General features: G+C 47.4%; 1 protein-coding gene across 2 annotated transcripts in view; it reads left to right on the top strand.

The window, feature by feature from the left end:
• Positions 1-27,972, top strand: part of IGDCC4 (immunoglobulin superfamily DCC subclass member 4) — a 78,585-nt gene that overhangs the window by 43,583 nt on the left and 7,030 nt on the right. For both annotated transcript variants that reach the window (XM_082198314.1, XM_082198313.1), the window contains exons 8-18: positions 697-861; positions 2,453-2,590; positions 3,070-3,240; positions 4,308-4,541; positions 9,031-9,138; positions 10,681-10,864; positions 14,832-14,959; positions 17,615-17,785; positions 18,492-18,629; positions 18,725-18,830; positions 19,504-19,741. In XM_082198314.1, the coding sequence (XP_082054440.1) occupies positions 697-861; positions 2,453-2,590; positions 3,070-3,240; positions 4,308-4,541; positions 9,031-9,138; positions 10,681-10,864; positions 14,832-14,959; positions 17,615-17,785; positions 18,492-18,629; positions 18,725-18,830; positions 19,504-19,741 (1,781 nt within the window). The remainder of the gene's footprint in view (positions 1-696; positions 862-2,452; positions 2,591-3,069; positions 3,241-4,307; positions 4,542-9,030; positions 9,139-10,680; positions 10,865-14,831; positions 14,960-17,614; positions 17,786-18,491; positions 18,630-18,724; positions 18,831-19,503; positions 19,742-27,972) is intronic.

Here is a 27,972-nt window from a genome sequence, read left to right as displayed (position 1 = left end):
ATCAATGATAAATTAACACGTGCCATTAAGGTAGGATGGGGACCATGCAGGAGAAATGATTTTAGGGAGATATGGAGGGTGTTTGTAGAATTTGTACTATTAAAATGGAAAGGGGTCAAACCATCCCAAGAGGTGTTGAAATTTTGGGAGGTTGGATAGTTGCAATGGAATGGTCTTGGTGGTGGGGTGCACATTTTTATTCTTATTTATTTGTGATTATGACTGTAAAAATAAAAATAAAAAATAAATAAAAAGCACAGTATGAAGGATGTATGAAGGGGATGGATGTAGCCCTGAAAAGAGGGAATTGTTGCTAAAAACCACTATGGGAACTGTAGCGCTATGAGAGGAGTAGCTGTCTCATAACAACTCTCTTAACATATTCTTAAAACTCTCAACACACTGCAAGTCCCAGGAGTCTTTGGGAGAAGCCATGACTGTGTAATAGCGCTTTCAATGTTTGGTGCAGTTGTCACCTAACTCGTTGCCAGAAATGTGGGTTTGAAACCCTGATTGTGTTGAAAAGGTGGGAACAGCCCCAGCATTTGCTTAAAAACCAAACTGCGTGCCGTGAAAGGCGCACTGGACCTTTTCTGCGAGCTGCTTGCAAGAAGCCGCTCTGAAGACAGGACAAAACACGTTTCCCCCCCCCTCTTTTCTTCTTTTTTGTCTGACAGCGTTGTGTACCCTCTCTAGGCGCTGACAACGTGGAGTACCAGTTCGCAGTGAATAACGACACGACAGAGTTCCAGGTCAAAGATCTGGAGCCCAGCACCAACTATGTTTTTTATGTGGTGGCGTATTCGCAGCTCGGAGCCAGCCGAACCTCCTCTTCCATCAACGTACAGACACTGGAGGATGGTTCGTAGACTTGGAGGGGAAGGGACTGTTCCCCACCCCCATGCTTCCTGAAATAAATAAATCACACAGTGGGCCCCGTTATATGTGTGTGTGTGTGTGTGTAGCAGTGAGAAGTATTTTGAACTGAAGGGGTGACCTTCATTTGTGTTTGTAATTAGATGAGGTTAACACAATTTGCTGACTCAAGCCTTCCCTCCCCCCCTTGCAAAAGCTGCGTCGGGGAGAGCTGGGTTTAAGGCGAGTTCACACACTCTGCTGGACCCCTAGAATCCCCACTTGCCTGTGGGGTTTTTTGGGGGGGGGGTTGCCTAGCCCTGACGTTTACCCCCGGAGCCCTGAAAGCCAGAACTGTGTCATCCTTTACTCAGATGACACGGAGCACGCCACCATTCCCTCCGCAGCAGACCGGAAGACAAAATACTGTAATTTTAAAGGAGACAAATTTGTTCAGCATTCCCCCCTTCTTTGCTAGGTACAACAGTGAGACATTTAAATTCTAAATGGCCTGTCTGGTCAGCATTCTGTTCTCACAGGTGGCCCAAAAGCAGGATATTGAGTGCGACAACACTCTTCCCATTTGTGGTTCCTAACAATTGGTATTTAGAGGCAGGCTGCCATGGTCTAACTTAGGCACTGTGGCTAGTAGCCATCTCTGTGCCATTTAGGCAACCTGTTGATATGACACAGCATGCGGGTGCATTTTCAAAAATAAAGAAATTGCCCTGAGATCAGTTCAGCTTGGCGGTTCTCATGCTGTGCTGTCCTGGTGTTCTGGTATCTCCACCCTTCCCCCTTGGAAATGTCTCTTTGCATTGGTGTTAGAAAACACATCTTCATGAAATGAAAACAGCCAGATTTCCATTCCCAGAGGAAATAGGTTGGCTAAGTGAATTGCAGAGTGTGATTCCTAATGTTCTCTTATTTATTATCTTTATTATTTATTATTACAGTTATTTGTCACCTGCTACCAAAATGTCTCAAAGAAACTTAAAATTATAAAAGCGGGCATAAAACAAAATTTGAAATAAATAAATAAATAAAAGAACATAAATTAACGAAAAGTGCTCATCTTGCAAGAACATAAAATGGTCAGCCCCTATCCTGTCCTACTGAAGATGAACATCAATACAGACTTGGGTATAAATCACACCCTATTATCCAGTTAAGATTCAAATTCTTGGGTGAACAGGAATGTCTTTGCCTGGTGCCTAGAAGTTTGTAATGATAGTGCCAAGCATATCTCTTTGGGGATAGTGTTTCATAGTTCGGGAGACACCACTAAAAAGGCCTGTCCTTGTGTTGCTTCCCTGTGAGGGCGGCACACAAAGAAGGCCCTCAGGTGATGAACACAGGGTCTATGTAGGTTCATGTGGGGAGAGGTGGTTCCTAAGGTGCTGTGGGGTTCTGGGCCATTTAAGGCTTTAAAGGTCAAAACAAACACTTCAAATTGAGCCTGGAAACCAATCTGCAGCCAATCAATGAAGCCCTCCAGGTTCAAATGTGTGTGTGTGTTTTCACCCACCAAATGGGTGTTTTGCTCATTTCCTTTGTGACGAGGTGGAGTCATCGCTTTTATCCTTTCACTCCCCAGTTCCCAGTGCAGCTCCTCAGCTGTCTCTTTCCAGCACAACACCGATGGACATCAAGGTGACTTGGCTGCCTCTCCTTCCGGAACTCAGCAATGGCAGAATCACCAAGTACAAAATTGACTATGCTCCCCTCAAGGAAGGTAAGGAAGAGATGGTTCTGGTGCCAGAAACTGGGGCATGATTAGGGATGTAGTGAAGCAGTGATTTTCACCTTGTCCTGGGTTCATCACAATCAGTGCTGTTTCCATTCTGCTACAGTTCAGCTTCTAGCAAAACTGGTGTTGTTTTCTCACTCTAAGCTTTGACCAAAACCAGTGCTTTTTTTCAGGGGGTACTGAGTACCAGCACCTACTTTTCAAGAAAAATAGCACTGACCAAAACTAATGTAATTAATTTCACAATCAAATTCAGTGGAAGGGAAACATCAAAAACAGTGCAGAAAGTAACATAATTATTTACGTAAAACAATAGCTTGTACTCACTGATGTTATTTCTGTTCCTGACCTCAGATGCGCATGTGAACTGTGGCAATTTCTGCTCCCATTTCTGTTTCTGGTGGAATTCTCTAGCACTCATCAGCATGTTAGATTCAGCATGTTGGGCTCTGTTTTTCTAACAGATCTGATTTCCTCAACCGAGGTTGGTGTGAATGAGACCCAACTCACTCTTCACGGCCTGCACCCTAATAAAGTCTACAAAGTGCGCATTGCAGCGAGTACAAGCGTGGGCTATGGGGCCCCTTCAGAATGGACACAGCACCGTACCCCGGACAGAGACAACCAAACTCATGGTAGGTCAGCCCACTGCCCATGAGGATCATGTCCGCTGTTCTCAGGGCTTAGTAGGACATGGAGAGTTTTGTGTCTGCAAATGGAATTCGGATCCAAGATAAGTACGTGGAAGCTTTAATCAAAGGTAGGAAGCATAATAGCCAAGGGGAGCAAGCCTGAGATCAAGGTGGCAATGAAATGCTGATTCCTTTATTTGATTTTAAATGTATATGTACCACCCTTCATCAGAATGGATCCAGAGTGTTTTCTTCCTATATAAATAAAAATGTAAGGCTGTCATCACGCAGCAGTTCGTGACCACAACAACTCCAGGAACAGGTGGCAAGTGAGTGAGCAAGCAGCACGGGTGGCAGTTGGCCGAGGCAAACTGTTTAACAGAGTGGGGGAGGCACTGGGAAACCTGGTGCCCCCTGTGTTGTTGGGCTCTGGCTCCCATTGGCTCCAGCCATCTTGGTCAATGGTTGGGGATGAGGAAAGTTGTTTTCCAAAACATCTGGAGAGTATCGCCCTGCGTACCCTGATTTAGTACAACCCTGTATGGTACCTTCTTGTATTTTTATCCTAATCTTCCTCTAAGGAGCCGAGAACAGCAGATTTATTATTATTATAATTTACACCCTGCTTTCCTCTCAAAGGAGCCATGGGCATCAAACAAAAAGCTGATAAAATAACAACAAAAGCAATTAAAACAATTCCAGTACAGATACAGACTGGGAGAGAGCTCTACTTGAAAGGCTTGTTGAAGGAGGAAGGTTTTTGGCAGGAACCAAAAAAGACAACAGAGTCGGCGCCTTTCTAATGGGTTAAGGGATCGAATTCCAAAGGTGCCACAACGCTTAAGACCCAATTCCTGTATTGTGTGGAGTGGGCCTTCTGATAAGACAGTATCTACACAAGGTACTCACCTGCAGAGCAGCTGGGGTGTATAAGGGGTGAGACAATCCTTCAGGTTTCCTGGTCCCAAGTTGAGTAGGGCTTTATACACCAAAAACAAACAAACAAACAAAACCTAGCACCTTGATTCTTGAGGCAACCACTGTTGATGTTTCTTCTTTGCTTCCCCTAGTTCCATTTGCCCCAACTGAGTTAAAAGTCCGAGCGAAAATGGAGTCCCTGCTGGTGAGTTGGCAACCTCCAGCTAACCACGCCCAGATTTCAGGCTACAAACTTTACTACCGCGAAGTGGCCACAGAGGAGACGAGTGAGGAGAACCTCTCCGAAGGTCCGGGGGATGGTGCTTGGGATGTTGGGCCAATAAAGCTGAAGAAGAAGGTCAAGCAGCATGAACTGACAGAGTTAAGTAAGTTCATTTGTTTGTTGAAATTATACCCCACCCTTTTTTGTCCAAGGATGTCAAGGTGGCGTACGTGGTTCTCCTCCTCCTCCCTTTAATCCTCACAACAACCCTGTGAGGTAGGTTAGGTCAGGAGGCAGGGACTGGCCCCCCAAAATCACCCAGTGAGCTTTAGTGGCCAAGTGGGGATTTGAATCCAGGTCTCTGACACTCTAACCACTATACCACGCTGGCTCTCGGAAAAGGTTTCCTGTGCCCTGCTTGTTCCCGTGAACTGGCCATGGAGGTTGTCTGTGGCATGGAGCCCACCAATGAGAACATTCTCTGATCTGTGTGGACCCAAATTTTCTAAAACTTGGGTGATCAGCCTGCAGCCTGAGGGCCGTGCTGCTCAACCTGATTTCGTGTGGGTAGCAAGGAAGGAGAAAACAGAGAGGCAGGATGAGAGAGAAAAGCAAGTGCCCCATTGGCTCCACCCTCTGCTGGCTTGCGGCCCTCAACAGACTAACCTGAAAGGAATGTGGCCCTCAACAGGGTGAAAGGTTCTCCAACCTTATTCTAAATGCCATGCCAAAGAAATACAGCTTTTCCAGCTGGTTACTTAAGCCAACTTTTGCAAACTTCCAGATACATAAGACGTTAAATCTCATTTCTTCTGAGTTCCTGCTGATTTTAACCATCCTGAATGTTCTTAAATACCTGTTTTTACCAATAATTTTAATGTTTTTTTTTTTTTTTGGTAAGCTGCTTAGAGGTTTCCTTACAGTTATGCAGTATACGCATTTTGTTAAATGAATAAAATAAATGGCATGCACTGCTGGTGAGGGCCATCTCATATGCTGACATTTCAAGACAGGGTTTAGACAGAGCTCCCCTAACCTGTTGCCCTTCCAGATGTTTGGGGCTACAATTCTGTGCGGGCTGGGACTGAAGGGAGCTGTAGTCAGAAAAATCTGGAGAGCACTTGATTTGACAAAGGCTAGTCCAGAGGTAGAGAATTGTGAGGAAGGGGGGAGATTCTGAAAATTTGGGAAGAGTAGGCCATGGAGTCAGGAGAAGGAGGAATCTAGATAGCTGTGGGTAGAGGAAACAGGACTTCTTCCAGGCACTAGAACCACTTGCAGGTTTTTTTTTGCAATCAAGCAGTGTATAAATTTTATGAAGTAAATAAATAAAATCACTAACCGAAATTCCCTGCATTAGCCATGCTAGCATAATTCCGAAGGTTGTATCCGATGCTAGTCTTATTCAGAGTAGACCCATTAAAATTAGTAGGCATGCCTAATACTTTCAACTTGCCTGCCCTGAACCGTGCCAGATTTAATAATAATAATATTTTTTTATTTATACCCCACCCTCCCCAGCCAAGGCCGGGCTCAGGGCGGCTAACAAGCAATAATAAAAACAAATTGAATGAATATAACTTGAAAAACAAGATTAAAATACAACATTAAAATATTGAAACATTAAAATATTAGAATACAGCCTCATCACAGGAGGAGAAGGAAAAAGAAAGAGGGGGAGGGAATCAAATTGGCTCCAAGCCAAAGGCCAGGCAGAACAACTCTGTCTTACAGGCCCTGTAAGACAGAGTTTAATTTAGGGTGGTGCAGGCGCCCAGGGCGCTGAGCCGAGGGGGTGCAAAACTGAGAAGATCTATAATTGAGAAGATCCACTTGGGTGTGCAAAATGCTGGCCTCACTCAGGGCTCTATACTACCAAAGATTACCAGATTGCGTCCCTGATCTAAGTAGCACTTAGACCACATTTGCACCAGACACTGAAAACATCACAATAACTACTTCCAACAGTCCTGGTTTCCCCAAAGAATTCTGGCAGGTGTCGTTTTTAAAAGGGTGCTGAGGGCTGTTAGGAGGCCCCTATTCCTCTCCACAGAACTGCAATTCCCAGAGGGATATATTGTTAAGCCACTCTAAGAACTGTAGCTCTTTGGGGGGAATTTGGGATCTCTTAACAACCCTCAACACCCGTAACAATCTACAGCTCCCAGAATTCTTTGGGGGAAGCCATGACTGTTTAAACTGGCATCTCATAGTGCTTTAAAAACATGGTGCAAATGTGGCGTTAGTTGGATACAACCTCAGTTGTACAGTTTGTCGTGCTATGGATTGGGTAGGTAGAAATCCATGCCTGAAAGAGGAGGAAGTTGAGTTGGCGGTTGTCTAACAACCATAGAACATTTCTTCCATGCGCCGTTGCCTGAACCAGGCCTGAGGTCTACCTCCATTACATTTGGGCTGTGACTGGAGGGAGAGGGCACCCTGTGTGGGGAGATGTTTAGCTGTGGGTCCCTCTTTTAAGCCTTTGCTCAATGCTGAGACACTCCTCAACCAACACACACACACACAGCCACTCTGCAGTTTGGACCATCTCCAGGCTGACTCTGTTCTGCCTGCTGCCAAGATTTTCAGAGCAGACAAAAAAGCCTTTTTGCTGCGGCGTTCTTAGGGAGGCCGGCAAAAAAAGAAGAAAAAAGGAGCTAAAATGTTTTCTCTCTCTTCCAGATGCAAATGTGTGTTGCACAAGTGTAAGGCTTTTCTGATCCTTGCCATCCATGTGCTTTTCCTTGTGGGGGGGGGGAGTGGCACCACTTGCCCCCCCTCCATACACACTTGCACAATCAAAAGAAGAGTGATACACTGGCACAGCCAAAAAGTGCTTTTGTACAGGCCGTATTGTGGTGGCGAAAGGAGCTGGCCATCTTCTCCACAGCAGGCCCTGAATAGGCACATCCTTAATTAGCAGAGCTTCGTCAATGAAACCAACAAGAGGTGGGGGGGGGGGGGAGGCCATTTGGGGAGGAACAAGGAGCTGGGTGTCCAAAGAGAGAATTGCCTCATTTTCCCTCTATTTGTAAACTTTGAGATGCTCAAGCAGTTCCCTTGAATAAGCAGATCTTACAAAAGAGGGGCGAAGAAAGAAGCAGGCGAGCTTTGGAACAGCCCTCTTGGCTTGCTCTCTCTGGAGCTTGGATTGCAGCACAGCCAACAAGGGTGGCTGCATCTGGCGGTAACACAGAATTCACATTGCCAGAAAGTTTCGCAAGGCCATGGTCTGCCCTGGATGGCCTTCAGCAATATAGCAGGTCCATGCACTCATTTAATGGGTTAAAAAAATGCCCTATTTATATTTTGGCAGCATCCAATAAAATGCTTAAACAGCCTGTTCCTGGTTCGCTCTATTCAAGAGGTGGGGTCAATGGGAGCGTGGAGTAGAGTCGCTGTACAACCCCCCATACTGATGAAATGCCAAAGGACAATTGCCTGGAGGAGGTTACTAAAGACTCACCCGGCACTTGATTCTAGTTGGGCAAAGGGAGATGGATTTGGGACGCCAAGTTTTTCTCTTAATTTTAAATGTATTCATTACATTTATGCCCCACTTTTCTTCTAAGGAACTCAAGGGGGCGTACACACTTACCCTCCTTGCCCTTTTTATCCTCACAACATGCCTGTGAAATAGGTTATGGTCTGAGGGTTGCGTTCAACCTAACTTTTACTTAGAATAGACCCATTGAAATTCAAAATTAGTGGTCCTAAGTCAGCTTTTACTTAGAATAGACCCATTGAAATTAATGGGCCTAAGTTAGAGTCGTTTATTTCAGTGGGTCTCCTATAAGTAAAAGTTAGTTGAATACAATTATGAGAGACTGTGATTGGCCCAAGGCCCCTCAGTGACCTTCATGGTTAATTGGGTATTTGAACCCTTGTCTTAGTCTGGCACTCTGACCATTAAACCAAACTAAACTATCCAGATTTTTGCTGCTAATTGCCCTTGTTTCTTGCTTTTCAGTTTTTGGAGTTTTCTCTGATTTATTATCTTCTTTGTTTTAAAAAGACACACCTGTTAATTATAGAACTCAGGATCACCAAAATAAGTCCACGGGACACAAGGCACAGGTGGTTTAAGAAAGAGTAATAGGAGGTGTTGTCCAAAACTTCTAGAGAACAACAGGCTGGGGAAGTCTGGACTAGAACAGCAGAATGCCACTAAAACTATGCCAAATGAGAAAGGGGAGAGTTTGCCTTCTCGCTCTGCTTCCCAAACTCGTTTGTCTCTCCACCGTCAGAAACAGAGATGCTGGACTAGGCAGAACTTTTGCCTCGTCTTGCAAACCTCTTGCTATGTGAGGCACACATTTAATTATTATGAATGGGTTGTATCTAGTGCAGTGCTAAGTTGAAGTCACTTAGCAGCATACTTGTGCTGGCTCATTACCACAGATGGTTGTGTAATGGATTGTGCTGCATGAACCAGCTGTTGTGCAACAAGCTTCCACTAGTGCAATTGTTCCATTGGATTCCTTCAAACTCTTCCATCTGCTAGCCCAAGAGTTCCTCCCATGGCGAAGAGAGAATGTTGGATACGGCCCTTTGCTGAAATGGAGATGGTAGCCATGATTTTGCTCTTCTAAGCCAGGCTGCTCTTTTCGTTGCTTGACCCACTCTTCCATTCCTCTGCTTATTCTCTCCAGTTCCTGGGAGACTCTACGAAGTGAAGCTGGTGGCGTTCAACAAGCATGAAGATGGCTACGCGGCAGTTTGGAAGGGAAGGACCGAGAGGGCGTCTGTAACCGTAGCAGGTAGATGCTGCTGCTGCTGCTGTTGCAAGGCTTTGACTCCTGGCTCATGTTTATGGATGGCTTTCCCACAAAGCAATATGATAGGGCAGCCTTTGCCAACCTGGTGCCTCCAGGTGTTAAGACAAGGGCAGCCAAAATGATCAAGGGAATGCAGTGTTGGATTCACGTATAAGCTAAACAAGCTATAGCTTAGGGCCCCACTCTCTTGGTGCCCCCCAAAAAATTTAAAGGGAAAAAACCTGGATGTACGATTCCAAAATATAAGATAAAAAACAAATAAAATAAAACCTACATACAGCAACAGTGTTTTGAGTTGTGTATGGACCTATTAGGTCTATCAATTACCATATAGCATATATTCAACACAAGAAATAGCGACAATTTGTTGTTGACAAAGGACAGCTGGACATATAAAGGGCCCCATTACCTTCAATAGCTTAGGGCCTCATCAAACCTAAATCCAGCCCTGAGGGGATGGGAAAACTCCCCTATGAGGAAACATTGCAGTATTGCGGACTTTTAGATGAGAGAAAAGATGGGTAAAAGATGACACGATGGAAGTTGTTTAAGAACAACAACAACAACAACAACAACAACAACAACAACTCATTATGTATATGCCAACCATCTAACTGGGTTGCTCCCAACAGAATACAGTGGAACCTCGGTTACTGAACGTAAACCGTTCCAGAAGACCGTTAGACTTCCAAAACGTCCGACAACCGAGGTTCAATGGACAGTTGGCAAAATCCACTGAAAAAATGGAGAAACGCGCCTTGGAAGCCATTCGACTTCCGAGGCTTGTTCGAAAATGGGAGCATTCACTTCTGGGTTGTCGGCATTCGAAAGCCGAAATGTCCGACAATCGAGGTTCCACAGTATTTAAAAACAACAACAAAAACAAGAAAACATTAAATATTTAAAAATTCCCTTTAGATGCAGTTTGCACGGCATGGAAAAAGGAGAAAGGTTTTTCTCCTCTCCTAACCCTAGAACTTGTGGACATCCAATGAAGCCAAATATTGGACAACCCAGGACCGTTAAAAGAAATGACGTCTTCAAGCAGAGCATAGACTATGAAAGGTGCTTCCATAGGAGGCAGTGGTGGCCCCCAACTTGAATGGCTTTAAAAGAGGGTTGGACAAGTTCATGAAGGAGAAGGCTATGCTCTGCTTCCATGGTCGGAGGCAGTCATGCTCCTGAATGCCAGTTGCCAGACACCACAAGAGGGAAAAGAGCTCTTGTGCTCAGGTCCTGCTTGTTTGTTTCATAGGCTTTTTGGGCTGGCAGCTGTGAGAACAGGATGCTGAATTAGATGGGCTCTTGGCCTGATCTAGCATGTTCTCCTGAGGTTCTTATGGACCACAGCTCAAGTCAGCCCCATTTGACGTCTCCCACGTTCTGTGGCTCATCTGACCACAACATTTCGCCCTGCCTCGTTCCTCTGTAATTTCCGCTGTTGTTCCTTTGCAAGCTGGTCTAGGAGTCATCCTCCCTCCACCTGATTGTACATATCTTCTCTTCTCTTGATCATCCTTTCAGACCCTCCGCTTCAGAAGGGCCCACCACTGCCCCCGGCTCACGTCTACGTGGAATCCAACAGCTCCACGTCAATTTGGTTGAGGTGGAAGAAGCCGGATTTCACAACGGTGAAAATCGTCAATTACACCGTGCGGTTCAGTCCCTGGGGGCTGAAAAACGCCTCGCTTGTGACTTACTACACAAGGTAAGAGGGTGACTAGCAAAGCTAATGGGAAAAGTCAGGGGAGCCTTAAACCAGAAAACACATGAAGAATGGAAAATATTTAAGGAATATATAAGATTATATTGTAAAAGTGATACCATCTTAGCAGAACTGGAATGATACTTGTGAGCAATAGATAAATGAAATAAACATCAAAGTGGAATGTAAGAAAAAGGATATAAAAACTGTGTGATAATGCCATGACAATAGAAGAAGTATAACGAGAACAACTGGAAGTTTCTTGCAAAATAATTTTATTTGATAGATATGAAATTCTTGGGTTTTTTCTTTTTTTCCTTTTTCCTTGTTCTTTAAAAAAAAAGTTTTTGTTTTTATGTCGTGAGGTTTCCCCCTTCTTTTCGTTATTTACTTCTGTATTTAACTTTGTTACACCTATTTTTGTTGTATGTTTGTATTGTAAACCAATAAAGATTTACACGCACAAAAGAGGGTGACTGAGCACCCGTGCAGTCTGCATATGGGGTGCTGCTGCAAAGAAAGAGGACGGGTGAAAGTGACTCTTCCCCACAGGAGGCAGTGATGGCCACTAATTTGGAAGGCTTCATGGGCAAATCCATGAAGAATAAGGCTATCAATGGATAAAATTGAGATATATACCGTATTTTTCGCACTATAGAACATACTTTTCCCCCTCCAAAAATTAAGGGGAAATCTGTGTGCGTCCTATGGGGCGAATACAGGCTTTCGCTGAAGCTTGGAGAGCGAAAGGGGTCGGTGCGCACCTACCCCTCTTGCTCTCCAGGCTTCAGGAAGCTATCAGCAAGCCTGGGGAACCCGCGGGAGTTCCCGCAGGGCTCCCTAGGCTGCAGATAGCAGCCTGCCGTTCGGCGTGCGGGCGCCCTGAAGCAGAGTGCCCCTCGCGCTGGGCAGATATCTGCAGCCTGGGGAGCCCTGCGGGAGTTCCCGCAGGGCTCCCTAGGCTGCAGATAGCAGCCTGCTGCACGGAGCGCTGGGCACGCTGAAGCAGAGCACCCCACGCTTCGGGCAGACATCGGCCAGCCCCACAAGCTTGGGGGACAGCGGGGAGGTGCAGCGCCGCCATCCCGCTGTTCCCCGATCTGGTTTGGAGGCTGGCGCTGAGGAGAAGTGCGCTTCTCCCCAGCGCCAGCCCCACAAGCACGGGGGACAGCGGGGAGGCGGAGCGCAGCCATACCGCTGTTGCACAACCTGGTTTGGTTTCCCCAACCTGGTTTTGGGGGGAAAATAAAGGAATTTCCCCCCTTTATTCCCCCCCAAAAAACTAGGTGTGTCCTATGGGACGAAAAATACGGTACATACACCTGTACAACTGAGATTTGGGCTACCATAAAAAATTGACCCTGAGGCACCCCAAAGGGCAACTTCAGCATTTCCCTAGTAAGCTATTTTATTCTAGAGGATGTGCCTACAAATCTGGGCGCAGAATCTGGCTACCAGCCAGGTTGTCTTATGATCTTGGAGAAAATTAAGTTTAGACTTGTCTGAAAGATCGGCGAGCCTCTTAAGCAAAGGATCAATGGTGTCTCTACGAATCTCAACATAAAAAGGACATCTAAAAATATATATGTTTGAGGCTTCCTATTTCCCCCAATGGCCAGGCGCAAAGTCTCCATGTGTATGGGACCCGTCTATAGGAGCCTCCCAGAATCGGTGAGGGCAAGGCCGAGCTTCTAGCAAGAGTAAAAGCCCTTCTTGCGTTTCTGGATGTGAGGAAATAGAGATATGTTGCTGGAGCGGCTACGTATCTCCCGTTTTCTATGATTTTATAATCGGGGACCCTTGTACAGTCCTGTTGTCTCTCTATGTCCATGATTCTTTGCCTAACCACGGATGTAGCTTGGCCCAGGCCCATAGTTATGAGGGTTTGGGGAGCAACGCCCAGTTTCTGAAGAGTGTTTAAGACTGCTGTCTGCCAGCCAGACTGAAACTGGTCACTCAGAATCAATGGGGCGATGCTATCAATGGCTACTAGCCGTGATGGCTATGCTCTGCCTCTATGGTTGGAGGCAGTACTGCTTCTGCATACCAGCTGCTGAAGACGACAGGAGGGGAGAGGGCACTTGTGCCCGGGTTTCCCACAGGCATCTGATTGGCAATCTGGAAACAGTGGCTCATGTTCTCCTGTCCTGTCCCCTTTATAAAGATCTGAGGAATGAGATCATCACCCCACTCCTACTTACCATCCCAGGCCGCCCATCTGCGGCCACATTGTTCTTTCTGTTATCAGATCAAAATGATCAGACAACAGCAAAGGTTGCTAGGTTTATCGAGGGTGCAATGAGATTAAGGGCCACAATCTGAACGATAAACTTGATCATTTGATTGTCCTTTTTACCCATTGTTGTCTTTTTAATTGTACAGTGGTACCTCAGGTTACATACGCTTCAGGTTACAGACTCCGCTAACCCAGAAATAGTGCTTCAGGTTAAGAACTTTGCTTCAGGATGAGAACAGAAATCATGGTGCGGCAGCAGCAGTAGGCCCCATTAGCTAAAGTGGTACCTCGGGTTAAGAACAGTTTCAGGTTAAGAACGGACCTCCGGAACGAATTAAGTACTTAACCTGAGGTACCACTGTATATATTGCTTGTTTTATGTTGCTATGGCCGTTGGCTAATGCGGAAAAAGTTTATCTATCTATCTGTCTGATTGGCTACTGTGAGAACAGGATTCTGGACTAGATGGGCCATTGGCCTGATCCAGCAAGCTCTTCTTAATGTTTAGAAAGCTCTCTTGCACACTGCAGCCAGCTGTGTCCCAGAAGATAATTGCACATGTGAATTTGCCTGAACAGATGATCTTGGAAAAAAGTTAGCCAACAAACTTAAACTGGCCCAGGGAGAAGCAAAGGAGGATGCTTTCACCCCAGTGTAGCTCCCCTTTATCACACATACAACCCAACAAGACCTATCCCCCATCCCCAACAGCATATGAAACAATTTGGCCAGTCTGATCCGACAACCCCCCCACACATAAAAACAAACCATACTGCAACCAACCGAACACAACCAAGCAAGCTTTGTATCCTATTATCTCTCATAAAGCCAATAAAAATGAATAAATATATAAAGGACCCATCCACATGATGCTGACACAAAAACCCTACACAAATACTGTGCAACAGAATGAAAGATCATATTCCCCACCCCCATCTCTCTCCCTCCCCTCTCTTTCCCCCCAACTGCACAATGTCTATGACAATAATGTTTCATACTGAATGTAAATGAACTGTAAAAAGACTTTATGACTTGAAAGCGGAGACGCTCTATGTACTTTTTCCTTGTTTTGTAACACAAGAAAAAATTTAATAAAAACTTTTTTTAAAGTTCATATTAAAGGACAGGTAGGTTGAGATGTACGGAGATGGCCCATTATTGGCAGCTTCTGCTGTGACTCATGAGAAGGGGCAATGAATGTGCATGTTATCTTTGTACACTAGGCTAGTTTCTATACAGACTCTTACTGTCCTCCCTGCTCTCTATCCAAGCAGGCAAGACACCTAATGGGAGTTCAAGGACACATTCCAGCAAGGCAAAAACATTCAAGGAGGGTGCAAAGCAGGGCTGATGAGGGGAGGTGTGGACTGAGGAAAGCCTTGAAGGACCACATTCAGCCTCTGGGCCTGAAGTTCTCCAGCCCTGTACATAATCCATGACTTAATAAACCATATACTGTATTGGCAATCCATGGATCAGCATTAAGGCCAGTGAGTTCTGCATCCATCAGTTTCCTGTCCTATCACAGAGAAGCCCATGACTTCTCTGAATGAATTCTTTGCTTCAAGTGGGGCTGCTGTTAGGTAAGAATCTCAAATATCAAGTGAAGCACTATGAAACCACAAGACCTGCCATCTCTTCTGTTTTGACAGCTGCCAGTCTCCTTACGGGGGTACACAGATTGCAGATGGCGTCATAATATTTTCTCCCTTGTGGGCATTCTTCCTTCCATAGCTCTGACGAAGACATCCTCATCAGTGGGCTGAAGCCGTTCACCAGATACGAATTTGCCGTGCAGTCAAATGGCGTCGGCGTCGATGGGCCATTCGGGAATGCAGTGGAATGGTTCACCCTTCCAGACAGTGAGTACACAACAGAGTGCTTGATAAATAAATAAAAAGGTTTTGGGTGAAAGATTCGGATGGGGGAGTGCAGGCTACCTTACCTAACTGAACAATAGCATATGTGTTCCATGAAGGGCCGGCCCTATCGTTAGGCAAAGCAAGGCAGCGTTAGGCAGAGTCTCAGACAGCAGATGAGGGATGGAGGCAGTGACGGAAAAGGTGTTGGGCAGAACAGAGCTGGGCATATCACCTGCCTAGACCGATGGCTGCTTCTCTCCCAACCCTGGGACCAGTGGCTTCTTTACACAGCTCATAGTTAAATTGTGGCTCTCTGTCCCACAGGAGACAGTGATGGCCACCAATTTAGTTGGCTTTAAAAGAGGATTAGACAAACGGAAGGCTGCTGCTGTGTTCAACCTCCACTGTCACATTCAGCTGCCATTTCCTTGGCTTCTGCATGTGGAATGATGGGAACAGAGGAGGCTCCACCTTTCCCTTTGCCTCAAGCAGCAAAATGGCTTGGGTTCTTATCCAGGTTCTTGCAGTGCTTAGTTTTCAGACTGAGAGTTTTAAATGTAAGTTTTTAGCCCCTATAACTGCTTAATCGAAAATATTCTGCTGTTCGTTTGAAGAAATTCTCAGTAAAGATAGAAATCTCCAATACAGGCAAAAGCAAATAAAAATTTACGACAATAACTAATATTTGCTCTGCAAAGAAATCAATTTTTCAGTGTGTTAGAACTCATACTTTGGAACTCACTACCTATTGACAACAGTCAGGTGACTTCGCTGTACTCTTTTTGATGCCTGCTCATAACATATTTTTTTTGCAAGCCTATCCACACATGCAGAACATTGACATGTGTTTTAATTTGGTTTTTAGCTTATCGTTGATTTTAATTATTCTTAAAGGTTTTAAATAGTTATTTATTGTTTTATTCTTTTTGTTAACCACTTTGAGAGGTTTGGCTTTTTAAATAGAATCATGCAGAATATAAATTTTGTGAAATAAATAAAAATAAAACACGAAGATGAAACAGCAGCCTCGACCAGAAAAAAATCCAAATTAAGAGTGAAAAATCCCAATGTGCTCCCGTGGGCCTTGTCATTGGACAGCCATGCTGGCTGGTGGTGCTGATGGCACTTGAAGTCCCAAACATCCAGGGGGCACCAGGTTGGGGAAGGCTGAAGCCAGCCATAAAGTTGGTTTTCTACTGAGTCTCACAGGAAGCAGCCTTATACCAACAGACTGTTGATCCACTTAGCTCTGTAATGTATGCACTGACATTACAGCCCTACCAGGAGGCACCAGGGATTGAACCTAGAACCTAGTGCATACAAAGTACCATATTTTTCGCTCTATAGGATGCACCGGACCATAGGACACACCTTGTTTTAGAGGGGGAGAACAAGAAAAATAATAATCTCCTCCTCTCTGCTCAGCGCCCCTTCAGCGAAGTGGCAGGAGAAATGGAGCCCCTTCCATTTCTCCTCCCGCTTGGCTGAAGGGGTGCTGCGCAGCTCCCCCTTCTCTGCTGAAGCCGGGAGAGTCTTGCTCTCCCGGCTTCAGCAAAAAGGAACCCAAAGCCTGCGGAGCGCAGCGGGAACTCACGCTGTGCTCCGAAGGCTTCAGGCAGCTATCCCTGAAGCCTGGAAAGCGAGAGGGGTCGGTGCACACTCTCGCTCTCCAGGCTTCAGTGAAAGCAACGCTAAGCCTCCGAAGTGCGGAGGGAGCTCTCCCTCTGTGCTTCGGAGGCTTCGCGTTGCTATCGCTGAAGCCAAGGAGCCTGCATTCGCTCTATAGGACGCACACACTTTCCCCCTTAATTTTTGGAGGGGAAAAAGTGTGTTCTATAGAGCAAAAAATATGGTACATGCTTTGCCACTGATCATTGGTCCTTCTAGCTGAGCATTATCTGCACCAGTACCCTTCTTCAACCTTGAAGTCCCTAGTGGTTGTTGGAGTCCAACTCCCAACATCTACAGGCACCTTAGCTAAAGGTCAGGGAAGACAGGAGTTATAGCCCATCAACATGTGGGGACCCAAGGTTCAAGAAGATCACTATGGCAGTGGCTCCCCAGGGTTCTAGATGAGGGACATAGCAGGTTGGTGTTAGGCAGCACAGGATCCAACCCCCCATGGCAGGTTGCCAGGAATGGATAAGACAAGGAAAAGTTCTTACCAACTGCTTTTTATTCAATATTCACACAGAGAGGCTGAGAAATGCAGCCTCTTGGATAATGGCTTTGCTTCGCGTGAGTCTCCACCCCCTCCCTCCCTCCCTTCACGTGCCATCACTACAGGTGCTGACAAGTGCCCTCTGCCTTTGAGCTCTTTGATCTCCTACTTTCAAGGCTCGCCAGGTTTGGGAGGGTGTCTGGAATGCTTTGTAAATACGCTGTGTCTGTCAGCTGTCGCCCCCCTAGTGCTTCTTCCTCCTCCTCTCCCATTATTTCCCAGCTTTCCCCCTCATCCGCCTCTGAGCTGTGATCTCCCTCAAAACCCTGTTGTAATTCTGAACTGCTTTCTTCTTCTCTGGAAGCGTCAGGCTGGGGAGGCGGTCTCTACCGTACCTCCTCTGCCCAGTCCCTGACATCTGGCGATGGCTGCCTTAACGGTTGCCCGATAAACCCCCTTCTCCCTTTTTGCGTTCTGTCCTCCCCTTCCTGCAGGGCCGTCAACACCTCCCTCCGACTTGCGGCTGCACCCCATCAACCCATATGCCGTCCAGGTCCACTGGTGCCCCCCCTCTGAGCCAAACGGCATCATCGTGGAGTACCTCATCCTCTACAACGCCAACCACACTCAACCTGATGAGATGTGGACTCTACTGACAAAAGAAGGTAAAAAAAATGCACAGAGGAAACTTTTGCGCAGGAGTATGGGAGTTGTTTCGTTGTTCAATTTTCCCTCAGGAGTCGTCTGCCAGGGGCAACATGCCAGGGTGAGCAGGGATGGCGGTAAATAGGTCTTTCTCTTCTTCTGCCACCCCCTCTCCCCTCTTTGCCACCCACATGAAATTGGACTGAGTGTTTCCCCACCCCTGTGTGTGTTTGAAGAAGAAGCAGTCTTCCTCAGCCTTGGCCCAGTATACCTGAAGGAGCGTCTCCACACTGGGGTCCAGCGCCAAGGGTCTTCAGCAGTTCCCACACTGCAAGAAGCGAAGTTATAGGGAACCAGGCAGAGGGCCTTCTCAGTGGTGGCGCCCGCCCTGTGGAACGCCCTCCCACCCAAAGTCAAAGAAATAAACAGCCGTCTGACGTTTAGAAGACATCTGAAGGCAGCCCTGTTTAGGGAAGTTTTTAATGACTGATGTTTTGATGCATTTTTAATCTTTTGTTGGAAGCTGCCCAGAGTGTGCGGGGTATAAATAATAATAATAATATATTATTATTATTATTATTATTATTATTATTATTATTATTATTACTACTACTACTACTACTACTACTACTACTACTACTACTACATGGGAGCCACAGAACATCCGCTGTGTTTTTAACCAGTCTGCAACACTTGAGCACCTGCTGGGTTTGCTCTCTTGCTCAGGCAATACGTTCAGCACCGAAGTCCATGGGTTGGAGAGCGACACCCGGTATTTCTTCAAGATGGGAGCCAAGACGGTGGTCGGGTCAGGGCCATACTCCAACGTTAAGGATGTGCAGACCTTGCAGGAGAAGTTCTCAGGTACACACAGCAGCGCACACAATGCAAGGTGGGGTTTGCCTTGGCAGGCCGCGGCATCACCCTCTTCTCTTTGACTGCTCTCCTGTGTCCCTCAGATATGCTGGACGTTCACTCTGTCACGGGGATCATCGTGGGAATCTGCCTAGGCTTGCTGTGTGTCCTCTTCTGCATGTGCGCCAGCTTTCGCAACAACAAGCCAAGGTAGGTTTCTGCCTCGCCTTGGCCCAAAGTACATCAGAGCAAACTGAAGCCTGTCCGTTCGGCCATGAGCCTGCCATATCTGTATCGCAGCCTCTGTTCTGTGTCTTTTGTCCGAAGCCCTGGAGGACCACTGCCAGTCAGTGCAGATAGCAGTGAGCGAGATGTGCCAATAGTCCGACTCAGTCAAAGACTGTTTCCTATGGTGCTAGAGAAAGCATTGTCATGGACACACGTAGCAGGATAATCTCAGTATAATACAAAAGTAGCTACAACCCTAAAGTGTACCATAGCATATGTTTTTTGTATTGGCTGACTAACACAGCTGCCTTGCTGAAATTAGGAAGGCAGTGTCGCAGTTTTTGAAAGTAAAGGTCTCAGGTGCTGTCCCTGGCTGCATCTAGCTAGGGATGATGGGAGTTGTAGTCCAAAAACAGCTGACCTAGATGGACCAGGGGTCAAACTCTGTTTAAGGTAGCTTTCTGTTCTGTATATCATCCCGCAGCAAATAAATCAGCAATTGGTGACTTAATAACTTGCTGCTATTGGCCAAGAATGAGTCCTATACCTAGCACTGGTTCAGTCTGCTGGGAAATCTCCAGCATTCATTGAGCTGCGGGGGAAGTTTCGTTACTGGTTGGTGAGCGCTTAGTCTTTTGTTCATTCACTCCTGCAGGGAGTCTGTGGCAGGCCTGGTTTCCCAAGCAGCCGGGAACCACACCTACTATCACCGGAGCCGGCAAACACCGTCCCTTCCTGTGGCCCCCTCCAACTCTCATGAACTGGAGTCCCTGATGACCCCGCTCTCTGATGATGCTCCCTCACCACCGGCGGACATCATGGAGCTGACTGAAGTGCAGGGCCTCATTCGTGGTTGCCCCCTGGATGACAGCATGGGCCACGTCAAAAGAAAGGTATTTTATTTGGTCCTGTGGTCCCCTTTCGTGGGGATCCCCTTGCCACTTGGAAGGGAAACAAGCAATCCTCAGATAACCTGCTCCCAAGGTGGGTTGGATATTTTTGGGGAGGTTACATCTTACAGTTTGAATTGTGCCTCGAAATGTTGAAGGCAGTGAAGATATTTCAATGCTGGCAGATTATGTTCCTGGCGATCCTGAAAACCCAAATTAGATTGCTTGGAAGGGGAAGGGGGACCTGAAAGACAGGACCTTCAAGGTGGCTTTCTCTGAAATGCTACCTGTTCCACACGCAGGGCCAGCCAGACAATGCATGGATGAGATGTTGGGAAGAGGGGGTTTGAATTTGTTAGGCACTGGGAGACATTTTGGGACATGCTGAGAATGTGCAAAAGGGCCCAGGCACCACTTCCGCCAGGATGGAAGCAGGTTGCTGCAGCTTAAAATAAAAATAATAATTAATGTGATTGCTGGGGGTGGGGTGGAGAACTGAAAGGAGCCAAGAAGTGTCTGGTTTGGGGTGAAAATGATTATGACTATCCAGATGGGGCCAGATAAGTTCTGCAAAGAAAGTGCAGGAGCACATGATAGCCAATTGAAAGGCACATTTTGATTTTTTGGTTGAGTGTAGCAAGCATCTCTTCACCCACCCCCATTCAGTTCTCTCCCATGGATCAGGCCTCTGCCCCACTGCCTTGCACCGCCAATATAGAAAATGTGTGCTGGGATCACAGGATCTGGGCAAAAGTGAGCTTGAGCAAAAATAATCTGAACCTTGAAGAGCACACAGAGCTGAAGGGGGAAGTGGGGAAGAGAGTCACTTTTCCAGCGTCCTCCTTCAGCTGTGTGAGCAAGGGAGCAGCGAAGAGGAGCAGGAGGCTGGTTCACAGATACCATAGGAAGACCTCAGTGGAGGACCTGCTGGCAACCAGTGCCCTCGGGCTTAGAAAACGCAACGGTCCCCTGAGCTAAGCCATCCCTGTGCTAAGGTAGTGTAAAATAATAACTGCTAAACCTGGAGTACCAGAGAGAACTTCTGCAGTACAGAACCAAGCCAAATCATGTGTCTTAAGAGACGTCAGTGATCCCTGCTGTGGCTCCCACTTACTACTTCCCAAGATGTTCTGCATGTGTATTTAGCCCATTCCCCTTCGCTGGTTGGGGCTTGGTGTCAGCAAACTGCATGCCAGAGTGCAAGAAATGGTCATGGATTTGAGCACCATTCTTTTTCCTCTGAGGGACGCGGGTGGCACTGTGGGTTAAACCACAAAGCCTAGGACTTGCCGATCAGAAGGTCGGCGGTTCGAATCCCCGCGACGGGGTGAGCTCCCGTTTCTTGGTCGCTGCTCCTGGCAACCTAGCAGTTCGAAAGCATGTCATAGCACAAGTAGATAAATAGGTACCGCTCCGGCGGGAAGGTAAACGGTGTTTCCGTGCGCTGCTCTGGTTCGCCAGAAGTGGCTTAGTCATGCTGGCCACATGACCCGGAAGCTGTACGCCGGCTCCCTCGGCTAATAAAGCGAGATGAGCACCGCAACCCCAGAGTCGATCACGACTGGACCTAATGTTCAGGGGTCCCTTTACCTTTACCTTTACATTCTTCCTCTGACTCCTTCTGTGGCCAGATATTGCCCCATGCACAGATTTGCATCATAAGGTTCTGGAGGTTGGTGTGTTTTATGGACAGGCGGGGGGGGGGGGGTTCTGCACCTGTGCGTCATCCCCACTCCCACTCCACCCCCCAAGTCTTGCTGTCATAGCAGTTTCTGCTCCAAGATCCTTTTATAACTTTTTCTTTCTTTCGCGGCAACTTATTTTGCCTGCCAATTGTGCCGCCTTTGCTTTTCCTCCCTCTTCGCTTGCCCCTCCCCTCCCACCCTTTTGCTTTAAAGCTTCCCAGAGTTTGTCTGGAGCATTTCATTTCATTAGGGAATGTTTAATTGGCCTAATTTAGCTAATCAGTTTATGCCTGTCTTTGTAGCCTGTGGAGAATGTGTAAGGTAATTAGGAGATTGACTGAAACAAGTGTGTGGCGAGCGCGTGGGATTTTGCGTTGGCGTCAATCATGACATTTCTTGCGGGTCCCCAGCCCTGAAGAGAAAGCAGCCGTCAAGCTGGAGACGGGGAGGAGGGCAAAGTGCAGTCGGGTGGCAAGAGCTTTAGCTGGGCAGGGTAGAGTTTCTTTACAGCCAGAGGTTTTACCAGTGCAGCTCTTTGCGGGTGGAGAAATGGCAGTGGACCTGGGTTCATGTCCTCTGCCTCCACCAAGGACTCACCACATGGCCCTGGGGCAATTCACCCTCTCTTATCTTCCATTCCCTGTACAGTGGTACCTCGGGTTACATACGCTTCAGGTTACAGACTCCGCTAACCCAGAAATAGTGCTTCAGGTTAAGAACTTTGCTCCCGGTTGAATGTTTTTCCCTCAGCATTTGTCTGGGGAAGATATCAAAACATCCCTAGAAATAAGAGACTCTGCAGATGTTCTATGAATGTCCCGGACACTGTAGAGCATATTCTCTTTCATTGCCCATTGTACAGTACGCTCCGTCAACGCGTGCTGTCCCCTCTTTTGGGTGGCCTGGAACCCCAGCAAGGTGAATGTGTGGGATTCTGCCTATCCGACGTCGACCAAAGGGTAACGGCGGGGGTAGCTGAGTTTTTGGCAGCAGCCCTCCAAGGAGCAGGTTAACAAGGAAAACCACTGACTCTATATGTATATATATATATATGTATGTAGCCAACCGCTGCCTTTTTATATATATTTTAAGTCACTTACATGTTATTTTCTCTTTTATGGTTTTATTTGTACAATGCCTAATAAAGGTTTGATTTCAAGAACTTTGCTTCAGGATGAGAACAGAAATTGTGCTTCGGCGGCACAGCAGCAGCAGGAGGCCCCATTAGCTAAATTGGTCTTCAGGGTAAGAACAGTTTCAGGTTAAGAACGGACCTCCGGAACGAATTAACCTGAGGTACCACTGTATTTAAAAAGGGAATAATAGCTCCAGCTCAGCTGCTTGTAAACCGCTTACATAAGAACATAAAAAGAGCCTGGCTGCAGGATCAGGCCAAAGGGAGCCCATCTAGCTCAGTGTCCTGTCCTCACAGTGGCCATCCTGATGCCTCTGGGAAGCCCAGGAGGAGGACCCCAGCCCAGCAGCGCTCGTCCTGTGAATCCCAGCAACTGGTATTCATAGGCTTCTGGTGGCAAAGGCAAAACACCACCTTCTTGGCAAGTAGCCACTGATAGCCCTCTCCTCCATGACTTTGTCCAGTCTTCTTTTAAAGCTATCCAAAGTGGTGGTCATCACTCCCTCTTGTGGGATTGATTTCCATAGTTTGTTGGGGCTGTCATATGTCCGGAATTTCCTGGACATAGCTGGGATTCGGTCCTCATAAACAGCGCCTATGTCGGAAGTGTAGATTGAGCTATTAAAAATAGTTCAGAATGTCACATTTAAGCTCAGTGAGTTCGGCCAAAAAGTAATTTTTAAAAACTCAACAACTTTTGTGTCCGGATTTTCACTTTTTAAATACGGCAAGCTTAAACTATTTGTTGCGTGAAGAAGTATTCATCCTGAATTTTCGACCATTCGGCTTCAGTGGATGTCCGGAGTGACAATCTGACGAGAGAGGGAGAAAAAGACTCTATCTACTATGTCCCTCTTTACACACCTGTACAGCAGGTCAGGTGGCCAGGAGGAGTCATCTCCGGGTCCCTGTGAGGCTTGTCTGAGGAAGCAGAAGTATAAGATCTTCCAAGAGATGCAACACATGGTCTTTCCTTTCCTTTCAGGCTCGATATTATCTTCAGTAGGCAGATGCAGACTCTAAACATCAGAGCCAGCCCTGCCACTTGCCAGAGTGGGGCAGCTGCCTCAGGTGCCAGATGCTGGAGATGTAACCCACCCCATCCTCCTGAGTCCCCAAAGCTAGTCTGTGCCCCCTAAGCTAGCCTTCTGCCCTCTAGTATTGCGGGACGGAGGGGGAAGTTGTCCCACAACCCCCCCTTCAGTGGTTGTGTGCAGATTTGCTGAGGAAAGGTGAAGAGTTGCCACCTCTGCTGGACTCATCAAACAATCTACCTGATGACTGGGAAAGGGGTGATTTGCACCCCCACCACTGGTCTCTGCCCACCCTAGCACCCTGTTTTCTTAATTTCTCCCCTCCTTGCCACCACTGCCAAAATCAGACAAGCTGAATTTTTTGAATCGCCCTTCAAGGGCAGCCCCACCGAGAGCGTATTGGGGTAGTCCAGTCTGGAGAGCATGAAGTACAGTGGCCAAGTCCTGCTGGAAAGGAAAGGGACAGCACAGAGCCTCTCAGGGCCTTTGCCAGGCAGGGAGGGACCTGGGCATGAGTGCCCTGAGCACAGCAGCTGCGAGTGTTTTGTTTCAGCCTTAAGCCGGGCAGAGAGACATCTTCCGCCTGGTCTCCACGCCCCTGGCTGGCCGCTAGAGGGGAGCAAAGACAATCTATGTTCAAGCCTGGCCTGCAGAGGGGTGTGTGTGTGTGTTCTGCCACTACTGTCAGCATTTGGTGGGGGAAGGAAAGAGGCCTGCCCTCTTTTGAAGAGTCTCCATGTAGGAGAGTCTCCATGTGGCTTCATCATCCATTGAGACCCCGGGTTAACTTGGAAACCGTGGATGAACGCAACTCTTCTTCGCTGTTCCATCTGAGCTGTTTGGGGTTTGAGCAAGTGATGGGGAAGGGGTGTTTATCCATTTATCTCGAAGTCCTCACCCACCCCCCTCTTTTCACACCCACTGAGAGGCCCCTGCTGGCTAATCCTGCTGCTGCAAACTCATTTCCTTTGTCCTGGTGGCTTTGATGTCTGTGCTAACCCACCAGCCCAGCCTGGGTTAGGTTTTTAATGTAGCTGCTGGTCAGTTTCAGCTACAAGGGACAGCTGAAACTCTCACAGTTTTCTGGTTTTCCAATCATCAGTTGGCCCAGTAAAAAGATTTCATCTTTGTCCTTCATTTTCTTCTACGCAAACCATTATTGACAGGTGCCGGTTGTTCCCCGACCTTATTTTGAGACAGATTTTGGGGTGTGATTTCCACTTTATATCTCTACAGAAAAGGAGGGAGGGTTGGGAAGCTCAGAGTCTGTGCTGCTATTTTTCTAAAAGCACATCTATGAGGTTTGAGGGTGGGGAGGAAATGTGGCTGCCTAACCAAGATCTGGCCCGTACAGTCAAACCTTGGTTCCCGAACGCCTCCGTTTTGGAACGTTTTGGTTCCTGGATGCCAAAACCCCAGAAGTAACTGCTCTGGTTTTTGAACAATTTTCGGAAGCCGAACAGCTTCCAAGCCGTGTTTTTAATCCCCCCAATTGGCTTTGCAGCCACCCCATTGATCCTCGGTTTTTGGAAGCCGAACAGTCTTCTAGAACAGATTAAGTAGTAGCATCTGATCCAAACTCAGTCAGCCCCAATATGCCTACCTTCTTATCAGAGAGGCAGGCTGCATCACTTTAAAAGGGGTTAGAGTGACATACGATGGGTTCCCCATGGGTATTTCCTTGGGGCTGCTGTGATTACAGGCTGGACTAGATAGGCCACTGGCCTGATCTAGAAGGGCCCCTCTTAACATTTTTACATTAATAAAAGATAAGTCTAGAAACGCCTGTTTCTTGGCTACGTGAGGCCTTGTCATGGGCTGGTTGGACTGGTTGGACGCAGAGGAATAGTAGGAGGAACCTGGTGGGAGTCAACCTTGGAGCTGCCAATCAACAGTTAGCAAACCTGGACAGTTACCAGAATTTTTTCAATGAATCCGGAGACACTTTAATTGATTGATTGATTGATTGATTACTACACATTTGGGGACGTTAATGCTGCAGCGAGGGCAGTGGCAGAGGGGCAGCTGCCACCTTGACCTCAACCACCACATTTCCCCTTCCTCCGAGGCTTCTATCTCCTTTCTCCATGAGCCTGGGCAGCCCCTGAGTTGTTGGTTCTTTGGTGGTGGTGGAGGTGGTAGGGAAGCAGTGCGCGGTGGGTCAGGCATGGAAGGCGGAGAAGGAGGGCCGAGAGTGGTGGCGGCAGCAAGGCTCGGGCAGCATGATGCCTCGCCATCAGAGTAGTCCCAATCCCATTCCTACTTGTGTGCGAGCAGGAGGGGGTGGGGATCCCTCAGCTGGGAAGGGAGGCTTCCCGTTGCCTAACTGAGAGATCCCTGCCCCCTCCTGTGAAGCCTCCCTTCACAGCTGAGAGATCCCCGCCCCGCTCCGGCTTGCACACAAGTAGGAATTGGGAGGCTGCTTCAATAGGCAGCATGAAGCCTCCCTTCACAGCTTAGTTGCTGGGGTCAGGGAAGGTGGAGGCAGCCCGGAAGCTGCATCTTAGAGCCCCTGCACCACCATCATATGGGGACTTCCGAGCAGCTCCTGAAGCCAGCTAGAGCCAACTGCTCCGGGCTGCTGAAACTGCCACTGCTGCATTTCCCGGGGACATTAGATGAAATCCGGGGACATTCCGGGGATGGAATTTGTCTGGGGACTTATTCGCAAATCCGGGGACTGTCCCCGGGAAATGAGGATGTCTGGTAACCCTAATTTGGCGCCAAGGGCCTTCTGGCGGTTCCCTCACTGCGGGAAGTCAAGCTAGGGCCTTCTCAGTAGTGGCACCCACCCTGTGGAACGCCCTCCCACCAGATGCCAAAGAGAGCAACAACTACCAGACTTTTAGAAGACATCTGAAGGCAGCCCTGCTTAGGGAAGCTTTTAATGTTTGATGCATGACGGTATTTTAATATTTTGATGGAAGCCGCCCAGAGTGGCTGGGGAAGCCCAGCCACCCAGGCCTCCCCTCCAAGGTGAGAAGTATTTTACTGAATGTTTAGCAATCGTTTCTAAATTTGCGTCCATGCCTATAAATCTGGATATGTTTACTTGTGTCCCCTTTGGTCTTACTTTTTGGTGGTGTATTTTTGGTGGGTGTTGTGCAGAGTTAGATATACTGTGAGCTGAAGAGTGAGAAGGACCCTGACTTAAGAGTCTTAGGCGTTCTGATTTAGTCTTGGCTTGGAAGGTGTCCTTGCCCAAGGGATTGGCCCAGCAATAAGATTGGCACAAGGAGGCTCTTTAACGTGCCCAGCTCACCCTTCCTTGTCCCTTCCCATCTGGATTATTGACAACGGCATGCCATGGAAAGGTCACGGCACGAGAGAAACACACATCTGGTGTGCTCCCCTCCACCTTTTGACGTGGAAACGAGGTCAGCTCGACTTGAGCCAAGGTCAGCCTCGTGTTAGGAAGCATCACACTCTGATTTCTCACCCGCTCCACTGTTTCCGTGCCAGAACAGCAGCATGCTAAACAGATGTCAGGGAAGGTCCCTCTACTCTAATCCTTCCTCCTGTTTCATCTTATCTTTCCCCCCCCAGAGTTAAAACATGATTGCATTTCTCTTTATAATCCAGTGTTAGAATCTGAAGGTCTGTAGCTCAGTGGCTAGAACATAGGTCCTGAATTCAATGTACAGCATCTTCAGGCAGGATTGGGAGAGCATCCCTGTCTGAGAGCTGCTGCCAGTCAGTGTAGACAGCTCTGAGATAATAATAATAATAATAATAATAATAATAATAATAATAATAATACATTTTTATTTATACCCCACCCTTCCTGGTTCAGGAAACCGGGCTCAGGGCAGCTAACAACAAAATCTAAAACACTTCATTGATGCTGAAAAAACCACAACAGCATAAAATATGGTATAAAGTGTAAATAACAATAAAATCCAAAATCAATTTAGGGGGGAAATCCATCCAATAAACATTAGATGATCACCAGAGCTAGCTGGCTAAATTAGTCCCACTTGGGCCAGCGAGGAGACCAGGGGAGAACCAGCTGTGGGATCCCAGAGCGGGCAATCTTCACAGAAAGGGGAGGGGGAGGGAAGGAAAGGGAACAAAAGATCAGGCCAGGTTCAAATTGAAAGCCAGGCGGAATAGTTCTGTCTTACAGGCCCTGCGGAAGGAAGTTAAATTCTGCAGGGCCCTGGTCTCATGGGACAGAGCATTCCACCAGGTCGGAGCCATCACTGAGAAGGCCCTGGACCTTAGATAGATGGGCCAAGGCTCTAACTTGGTATAAGGCAGCTTCAGACTAAGGATCATAGGTCAGCTTTAGAGCATCTGCATTGAATGCGGAAGCCCCGGGTTCCGTCCCCAATGGCTGGGGGAATCTCCTTCCCAGAATCCCTGAAGAGAAGCTGCTGC

This window comes from Podarcis vaucheri (genome assembly GCF_965113315.1).
Source record: "Podarcis vaucheri genome assembly, chromosome: 14".
NCBI lineage: Eukaryota > Metazoa > Chordata > Lepidosauria > Squamata > Lacertidae > Podarcis > Podarcis vaucheri.
This window is presented reverse-complemented; position numbering and strand designations above follow the sequence as displayed.